Source organism: Amyelois transitella, chromosome 9 (genome assembly GCF_032362555.1).
Source record: "Amyelois transitella isolate CPQ chromosome 9, ilAmyTran1.1, whole genome shotgun sequence".
Classification (NCBI taxonomy): domain Eukaryota; kingdom Metazoa; phylum Arthropoda; class Insecta; order Lepidoptera; family Pyralidae; genus Amyelois; species Amyelois transitella.
The window spans coordinates 2286905-2297413 of NC_083512.1; the positions used below are offsets into that span (position 1 = coordinate 2286905).

The following is a 10509-nucleotide window of genomic DNA, read 5'->3' on the forward strand; positions in this document are numbered from 1 at the left end:
TTAACGAGAATTTATTGTGTGGTCGTCACGATAATTACTGTTTTATTGTGAAAGAGAAAAATAAATTGTTACTATTTACTCTTAATGTAACATCAATGTCAGGCCAAGAGTACTGGAATAACTAGTTCTACATTCATTCATGTTTTTTAATGTAGACAATGTGCATTCGTCCATGATTTAGATTTAAGAGATCTATAATTGTATATTGACGTCCGATGAAAATGCTGCAGTGTAGTTTGTTCCGCCGCTTCTTCTACACATGCCCTTTCGGAGCGGTAGTAGTTATAAATAGATTTAATTGATGTGACGTCAATAAGTGATACCTTGTATCCAATTTTGAAAATAAATCTATTCTATTCTATTCCACTGAACTCAACCAACGAGCTTGTATGAAATGAAGCGAAACAAGTATGCAGGGATTGTGGCCATTGGATAGATGTAGTATCTGCCTACACCTCCTGGTTCCCCATATTTATTTGTCTTTTTTGGTAACTGTCTGTGATCATGTTTAAGGAGTAGAAGAATAGATGATTCTACAGAACGACTGCCACATGCTACCGATATTATGTTACCCTGTAGAAAAAAAGTCGCTGTTTCGCATTTTATTATGACGTGGAACGGGACAGCGATAGATTTTCGCGCTACAAAACCGGCGTCGCGCGTGCATTGTTGCGGGGGCTGCACATTCAATCAATTGTCTGAAATGTCTCAATTCCCATCGTTATAAAAAATAATAATACGGTGCTGTACCTATGTATCTATAGCCGAAAAAAAAACATTTATTGCGGTAGCAACAATGTAACCTACGTGACTTACCAGCCAATAATATTCTTGCAAGTAGAACACGTAGTACATACTCAGAGAGGTCACCCCACTTCTCACAATTTACCTTAGTATATAAGCTGTTGATTAACCGTGTGGTTCCCGGCACCAATACAAAAAAGAATAGGACCATCCCATCTCTTTCCCATGGATGTCGTAAAAGGCGACTAAGGGAAATGCTTAAAAACTTGGGATTCTTTTTTAGGCGATGGGCTAGCAACCTGTCACTATTTGAATCTCAATTCTATCATTAAGCCAAATAGCTGAACGTGGCCATTCAGTCTTTTCAAGACTGTTGGCTCTGTCTACCCCTCAAGGGATATAGACGTGACCATATGTATGTATGATTATTCTTAATAATTCATGTATAAAATAATTCCCATATTATTAACCGGACTTTGTGGTTAAATTTACCTTTTTTCGTACGCACTCTGAAATTTATAATCTGTACGCTTGTATGACTATATTTCTTTTTTTTTTTAATACACCAAGTGCTACCTAGCACGTCGAGCCTCCAATTTGCGCTGGGGCATTGCAAACACGAGTTTTCACTGATTGTGACTGTTTGACCGGCGGTACAGTCGGTGACAAAAGCGATTCGGCAAACGACTTTTTAGTTCGCCAACGATGTGGCTTAACTTTGTTTGCTATTGGATTCGATCATTTTACATTCAGAATGGGAATAGGAGGTAGCTATTTCGCAAATTTTGTACGAGTGATCAATGAAAGTTCATATTTTTTCCCTTTGTCCGAAAATAGATGGAGATAAACTAATAAATAAAGGATAAGCTACTTTTCATTCGGGATTAAAAAAAATAAGATGGAAAAAAATATTGAACAATATAAAATGTATGGGAAAACAGGAAATCTCGTAAGCTAATTAAAAGAAGTTGTTTTAAATCCACAAACAATAATAACCATCCATATCTTTCCCATGTCGTAAAAGGCGACTAAGGGATATGCTTATAAACTTGGGATACCTCTTGTAGGCGATGGGCTAGCAACCTGACATACAGCTGTACCTTTCAGTCGTTTCAAGACTATTAGCTCTGTCTTCCCCGCAAGCGATATAGACGTGACTGTATGTACGTATGCATCGGTATTTATTACCTTATTCTCGTTTAAAAATAATTATTTAGTAGTAGTGCTAGCAAACAGTGACTTTATTGGAATCTCAATTCCATCTGTAAGCCATCCATCTAAATTCAGGTTTTTCCTGACTTGTAACTATTGTGCGATTGCGATTATTATTATTTTTTATTTCGCTATAGTTCTAACTTCAATTTCAAAGTATACATACATATATTGACTTTCGATAGTCTCGCCATGTAGAAGAGTAACAATTTTGTTAGAACATACTTTTGACGGCCACTGTACATGCTAACGAGCCGATTGCCATCCGACAATATGTGAGCACTCATTAATGAACGGACAAAAATTTTGGAATAAGCATCAGGTTCAGGCTATTTCTGCATTTTAGGACTTTTGGAGACATTGGACTTATATAAAATGCCTTTTTCCCGGAGGGGTAGGCAGAGACTACATCTTTCCACTTGCCACGATCTCTGACTACTTTCTTCGCTTCATCGACATTCATAACTCTCTTCATGCACGCTCGGCGGTTTCGGGTACTCTTGACCTGACCCTTTGCCAGGACGTCCTTAATTTGATCAAGATACGTTCGTCTAGGCCTTCCCACTTCACCCATCGGACTTTCAAGGTTAAAATGCAACAGATAGGATTAGTTAATGAACTATCACGTTTTTCTCTCTTACGGGGTAGACGAGTCGACTCGAGAGCCATAAGACTAGATGGCCACATTTATATGGATGGACTTATGATTTAAAAGTTAGGAAATAGTGACAGCTTGAAACCCTAAAGAATTACAAGTTTATACAATCTGCTAGGAAGACTAGACTTTTACTAAGACCAAATAGAAGGTAGCATAAAGCGTTGCATATGATACTATAAATAATTGATTAATAAATAATTGATAGCAAGAATAGAAAAATATTTATTTCATTTATTTATCTTAAGAATTTGATAAGCGTAACTGTAATCTAAATATATAAAAGAAGAAAGTGAATGACTGACTGATATATCAACGCATAGCCCCACACAGAAGGCTCGTTATATAGTTTAGGGGTGCACTAAGAAAGGATTTCCCGAAATTACCGCGGGATCATGAAATATGGTGATTTTTCGGTTCATATGCGCGGAGCCGCAGGAGTCTTCTAGTTTATTTATAAAAAAAAAAAACAAAACAGGGTCGAGAAAAATCCATGCGTCTGACGTTGATCCATACATATATATAGTCACGTCTATATCCCTTACGGGGTAGACAGAGCCAATAGTCCCGAAAAGACTGAATGGCCACGTTCAGCTGCTTGGCTTAATGATGTAATTGAGATCCAAATAGTGACAGGTTGCTAGCCCATCGCCTAAAAAAAAGGATCGCAATTTTATAAGCCTATCCCTGAGTCGCCTTTTACGACATCCGTGGGAAAGAGATGGAGTGGTCTTATTCTTTTTTGTATTGGTGCCGGGACCCACACGGCACGTTGATGCACTTGCAACAAATATAATGGATATCTACATGAACTCACACTCGTCAAACAACTTGTTAGAACTCAGTCAATAACAAAACGCAATCAGTCAACAAAACGAACACGAAGCGAGCCAATCAAGCAACCAATAAATAACAAAATCTTCTGAATAGTATGAAATGAATTCCTTTCGTAGACAGCGCTCCGCTAATTCCCAGGGGTTAAGTTATGGGCCGCGACCATAGATGTATTAACTATAGATTCACAATCCGACACCGTTCGTTCGAAAAAGGAATCTACATCCCATACATAAAATAAAATAGTTACTGGCCGATGTCTGTACTTGAGAGATATAAGAAAAAATGTATTTGGCAAAAATAGGTTTGTGTTGGCGCTTGGGTCTTGAAATGAATGATTCCTTTGGTTCAAATGCCTGTGTAATTCCGTTTATTTCTTTTGATGACAATATTTTTGCGAAATGAGGTTATGGCGAGCACAAGATCTAGCGTGATTTTTGTGAATTAAGGAAACGGATATAAATGCAATAGACAACCGCCGCGTTGTCGTTCAGAAACTAATTTTACAAAGTTAAACATTGTCTATGAAATGGTGTAAAAATATTAAATTAATATTCTTTATTTATGTATATATGCTCCAACATGCCCCCGGCCTTGGAAGCTCGTGCTTTCAATGTGTTCTCTGCTACTCGAGCAAAGGACATATCTTGCTGTACGATCGTTTGACAATGCCCGTCGAAGTCCGTATGTCTGCCACTCTTGCAACGCCATCCTTTCCTGGGAAGATGTCGATGATTCGTCCAAGATGCCACTTCAAAGGCGGCAAATTATCATCCTTGATAACGACGAGCATTCCGGGCTTCAACGGAGTATCATCCTTTGTTCTCTTGGTCCTTGCTTGTAGTTCAGAAACATATTCTTTAGCCCATCTGGACCAGAAATGCTGGCGAATCTGTTCCACACGTTGATAGCGAGTAAGACGATTCGTCGAAATTTCAGTCACGTCTTCACAAGCAGGCGCAGTAAGTGGACGGCCAAGCAAAAAGTGAGCTGGGCTCAAAGGAGTGAAGTCTTGCGGATCTGTGGACATAGGACTAAGGGGACGGGAATTCAAAACGGCTTCAATCTGAACCAAAACCGTGCTAAACTCCTCAAAGGTTAAGTGTGCATTTCCTACGACACGTCGTAAATGATACTTACAGGATTTCACTCCAGCCTCCCACAAACCACCAAAATTAGGAGAATATGGAGGAAGAAAAGTAAACTTGATATTTTGACTTATTGCGTAATCTATTATCTCCGATGAGCAATTATTTATAAACTTTTTAAATTCATTCATAAGCCCAACAAAATTTCTACCGTTGTCGGAGAATATTTCTAAAGGTTTGCCACGTCTGGATATAAATCTTTTTAATGCAAGTAAATACCCTTCAGTGGACAAGTCACTGACTAGCTCCAAGTGAATGGCACGAGTCACGAAACAAATAAAAATACAAATATAACATTTTGTAGTCCTCGAACCTTTACCCCTACGATTTAGCATGAGCATTGGCCCGGCGTAATCGACACCACAACGCATAAAAGGAAAAGTAGCGTCCAAACGTTCCATTGGTAAATTCCCCATTAAAGGAGTTGGAGTTTTTCCCCTTAACCGCTTGCAAACAATACAATTATGTACCACTTTCCTAGCAAGATTCCTACCACTAATAGGCCACCAGGTCTCTCGCAAATTGTATAAAAGCGCTTGTGGAGCTGCATGTAACAAACGGGTGTGCTCATACCGAAATAGCAAAGTAGCAAAAGGATGGCTACCAGATATGAGTATTGGATGTTTTTTATCCAACGAGAAAATTTGTGAATTGGAAATACGACCACCTACACGTATTAATTTATTGTGATCAATAAATAAACTTAGCTTTGCTAAATTGTGTTTATGTCCTAAACAATTATTTTTAGTAAGCGACATGTATTCAACTGGAAAAGATTCCAATTGAGACAGCCTAGCTAAAGTTATATCAGACTCTCTCAATTCATCGACACATAGGACGCCTGATCGCGGGTTATTAGTATTGCGTGAATTATAAATAAACCGATTTACGTATGCGACAGCGCGTCTCATGCGATTAAATTGAGAAAATCTATAGAAGGGAAACAAGGAAGACTCGGAAACTTTATCAGGCACAGCAGAAAGCGTCACGCCCGATTTTAACTCTGGTAACTCATCAGGCAAACCATTTATAAATGAAGGCACCAGATCGCATCTAAAATCGGGCTGGCGAAGATAGGCCGGGCCTTCCCACCATAACGTAGAAGTTGAGAGATCTTCTAGCGACATACCGCGGGACACTAAATCAGCTGGATTATTTTTTCCACTTACATGACGCCAAGGAAGTTCCCTCGTCAACTCATGTATTTCTGATGTCCTATTTTGTACAAAAGTTTTTTGTAAGTTAGGTGGCATGTGTAACCAGCCTAGTACAATTGTTGAGTCAGTCCAAAACATAATATTTTTAAATTGTAAATGAAGTGCCTTATTCACTTTGTCGTATAGCCTTGCACCTAATAAAGCTCCGCATAATTCTAGCCGCGGAATACTAACGGGCTTCAAAGGAGCAACCTTGCTTTTTGAGCACAACAGTCTCACCAATGAATTATTGTCACTGCTGACTGAGCGTACGTAAATACAAGCGCCGTACGCTACTTGCGATGCATCGGTAAAAATGTGTAACTCCGAATGTGTAGCAGTAGTGTTAATAACATGACGAGGCACACGAATGGTGTTAAGTTCCGATAGGGCGTTCGCAAACTTAGTCCATGTAAGTAGAACATCGCTTGGCACCACATCGTCCCAACCTAATTGCAATAACCAAAGTCGCTGTAATAATATTTTCACTATTATTATAATTGGACTAACTAAACCAAGGGGGTCAAAAATTTGAGATATGTGTGATAAAATACTACGTTTTGTTATCTTGTTAGTGTCACTCTTAAATTGCGTATTAAAATAAAATTCATCACTAGTGTTGTACCATCCTAAACCCAAAGTCTTGCACTGAACAGTATCACCTAATGTTAACTCCTTACCTGCGCTGAACGGACCTGATGACTGATCACATTGAAAGTTAAATGTCCATTTTCTCAATGGAAAACAACCGGACTGTAAACACTTTGAAGTCTTGTTACAAAATGATAATAATTCATGTTTATCATCCCAACCTGTGATCATATCATCAACGTAAAAGTCCTCAGAGATGATTCTCTTTACATCAGGGTCAGTACACTCAAGTGCCAGCTGTTTGAGGCATCTAACAGCAAGATAGGGTGACGCTGCCATGCCGTAGGTCACGGTGTTGAGCTGGTACATACTTAAAGGCTCAGAAGGATTATCCCGCCAGACAATCAGTTGCATGTCGCGTTGTGACTCATGTAATAGGCACTGCCTGTACATTTTTTGTATGTCTGCACACGCAGTAAACCTATATCGTCTAAACCGCAATAAAATATCAAATAGTTCACTTTGTAGTGGCGGCCCGACAAGCTGAATGTCATTTAAGGATACTCCATTACTAGTAGCAGCACTTCCGTCAAAGACTACTCTCAATCGGGTTGAAGAGCTATGCTCCCGATATACACCATGGTGTGGTAAAAAATAATGTGGTGTTCCATATGAACTTACCTTTTTCATATGACCCAAATCAAGGTATTCATGTATGAAATCAGTGTATAATTTTTTATAAGTAATATTACGTTCGAGGCGTCTTTCTAAAACTAAAAAACGAATTTTAGCCTGAGTGTACGACTCGCCAAGGCTAGCTGGTGACTTCTGAAGCGGCAGATGTACGCAGAACCTTCCATCACTTGTGCGCGTTGTAGTGTTAATAAAATGTTCTTCGCAAGCACGCTCGTCGTCCGTGTGTGTGAGACTAGCCTTAGGCAGTTCCTCTAGTTCCCAAAACTGCCGTAATTGTGTTTCAATAGCGTGCGAAAAATTACATTGGAAAGACCTATCAATATTGTGCGTATTACTGTGTATAGGCCCTGAAATTATCCAACCTAATTTTGTGTTTTGTAAAACTGGGCCATTTGGTAACCTTATTTTACCTTCGCATAATAAATCCCAAAATATTTCTGCGCCAATCAAAATGTCAATATTGTGGGACTCGTAAAATAATGGATCGGCTAGCTGTATATGTTCAGGGATGAATAGTTCGTTTTGATCATATGCAACCGCCGGCAATGTACATGAAATGTAAGGCAACACAAAACATTTTAAACTCGTAGAATAGGCACCGGTGCGCGATCTTATTTTAACATCACAGATCTGTGTTGAGTTTGTAACCGAGTTACCTATTCCTCGTATTTCACAAGTGGACTGTATTAAAGTAACATTAAGTTTTGTACATAAATCCTTAGACAAAAAACAAAGTTGACTTCCTGAATCGAGAAGACAGCGTGCAATATGATAATTATTGTGATTATCCGCTATTTCAATCATAGCAGTCGATAATAAAACAGAATTTATACTTTTAACTGATTGATTATTGAACGTATAGCGAGTGTTATCTATGTGCGGCTTGTTTACCTGTGCCGTGCTAGACCGATGCATGGGGACGTCGACCGCGGGGACCGCGGGGGTCGCGGGCGCGGTCGGTACATCTCTCGGCTCACGATTATTGCAATTTGAATGAAGCGTCATTACTTGAGCGTCATTAGACGTGTCACTATGAATTAGCGTATTATGTTTTCTATTACATTTTCGACACGGACCAAACTTACATGTTTCTAACGTATGTCCAGAGCGTAAACAGTTCTCACACAACTTGTTGGTAGCTATAAAGTGTAGTTTAGTGTCTATATTAGCATCCAAAAACTTTGGACAGGAATACAGTGCATGATCATTGTAACACATTAAACATGGCTTCTTATAGGTAGTGCGACTTTGTTGTGACTTGGTGGAGACATTGCATTGAGCCTTATGTGTAGTTTGTTTTTTGGAATCAAGATTAATCTTACTATGAGAGGCTTGCAATGTTTCCAACATCTCAGCACGGTCCCTGAGAAAGGTGAGTAGATCATCCACCTTTAGTGATGATTTAGTTTCATTGTGTTTACGAATAGTACACTTATATTGCTCCCACTCGCGTTCAGTAGTTTCATCTAATTTAGAAGTGACTATGAATATGACCAGTGTATCCCAGTGCTCAGTGGGTTCACCAAGCATTTTTAAAGCTCTTAAATTCTTAAGTATTGTATCAATTAGGCGCCTGAGCATGTGGTACGACTCCTTAGTTAATTTCTGAATGGTAAATAAGGCCTTAACATGGTTGTGTATTAACATACTGCTATTATTGTATCTATTGAGAAGTAATTCCCATGCTATAGTATAATTGCTGGCTGAGAACTCCACAGAATCTATAACCAACTCCGCACTGCCCTTTAATGAGGATTTTAGGTAATGAAATTTTTGAATATCGCTAATTTCATTAGAATTATGAACTAAAGACATAAATGTATCTCGAAACTCGAGCCAATGCTCATATGAACCATCGAATGTAGGCATAGATATGACAGGTAATTTAATTGATTTTATTTTACTATGACACACACTGGAGCCATCAGAGACTTCGGCTCGGTTAAGTAAGTATTCAGCTCGTGACAAGGCACTATAATAGCTATCCTCAAATAAATCTCGTTGATTTAATTGGCAATCTAAATCAGAGTCTATCACTATCTTCTCAATCATTGTTTGAATATTATTAAATTCAGTAAGTAAGCTGGCTGCGCCTTGCATACGCAGTTTTAAATCAATGCATTTTTGACTATTTAATTGATCTCGAGTTATGCTATTAATAAAGGTTGTTAGTCTTGTGAGGCGACCTTTGATTATGCCTCTGCCTTTTACTAAATCAGTCAACTTCTCACTATCTTTGTCACAGAAGGCGGTAGGGGGCCTACTGTACGGAGACCTATCGCGAGATTTAGGCTTAGCTTCATCATTAACTAGGCTCATTTTGGTTGTTTGTGAAAGGACTTACGGTTTGTGAATATTCCTGTTCGTACTGTGGCGTCAGCCGATGCTAGCAACGGCACAAAGCTGACTATAGCGATGCACAAGAACTGAAATATGAACAAAGCACGGTATTAGCACAGATTGAACTCACAGGGACGAGGTTAGGAAGGATGGCTGGCCGTACCGAATGTATGCAGCAGTTCCTCCGACGTCTTAACCTCGCTGGTTCTATGTCTTCATGCGGCGACGAAGGTCCACCACGTATGTTGGCGCTTGGGTCTTGAAATGAATGATTCCTTTGGTTCAAATGCCTGTGTAATTCCGTTTATTTCTTTTGATGACAATATTTTTGCGAAATGAGGTTATGGCGAGCACAAGATCTAGCGTGATTTTTGTGAATTAAGGAAACGGATATAAATGCAATAGACAACCGCCGCGTTGTCGTTCAGAAACTAATTTTACAAAGTTAAACATTGTCTATGAAATGGTGTAAAAATATTAAATTAATATTCTTTATTTATGTATATATGCTCCAACAGTTTGTTTGTTTGTTACCTCTTCACAGTTAAATCACTGAACCGATCTCCATGAAATTTTGTACATATATAGTGTGGAGTATTGAGAAGTACATAGGTGCATACCTTTCATCCCAGTAAAAAGCTAAAGTTCCTATGGGATTTGCGAAAAACCTGTATTCTTTTGGAGGTGGCGCTAAATTCGCGCGAGCGAAATTGAATGATAGTGCTCTTATTACAATAAATCCCATAATCCTTAGCTATAAAACTCTAAATTATAAGCATTCTGTGTTTTATTGCAATTTAATGTATAAATTCATAATAGATAAAGATTCATAATTCATTAAGAGTACCCGAAACCGCCCAGCATGCACAAAGAGAGTTATAAATGTGGATGAAGCGTATCTGCCGACTCCTCCGGGAAAAAGGCGTGATTTTTGTATGTATTAAGATTAATTTTTACGAGGACGTCGTTTCTGTTTGATTTTGCTCTCATCAGTGAATCTAGTATGTAGTTGCTCGAGGGCCGCGGTAGAAGGGATTCAATAAAGAATTGAAATGTATTTTCCTGGAATTGTGTTGCGTGTTGGGACTGTGTG

General features: G+C 38.8%; 1 protein-coding gene across 1 annotated transcript; it reads right to left on the reverse strand.

Annotated features, from left to right (window-relative positions):
• Nucleotides 1-3968: 3968 nt before the first annotated feature.
• Nucleotides 3969-9927, reverse strand: LOC106131843 (uncharacterized). The gene has a single exon (XM_013331070.2). The coding sequence runs from the start codon at nucleotides 9393-9395 to the stop codon at nucleotides 4071-4073; it is 5325 nt and encodes a 1774-aa protein (XP_013186524.1). The 5' UTR covers nucleotides 9396-9927; the 3' UTR covers nucleotides 3969-4070.
• Nucleotides 9928-10509: the final 582 nt, after the last annotated feature.

Coding starts and splice junctions, on each gene's coding strand:
- LOC106131843 (XM_013331070.2), bottom strand. CDS start 9,395: ATGAGCCTAGTTAATGATGAAGCTAAGCCTAAATCTCGCGATAGGTCT.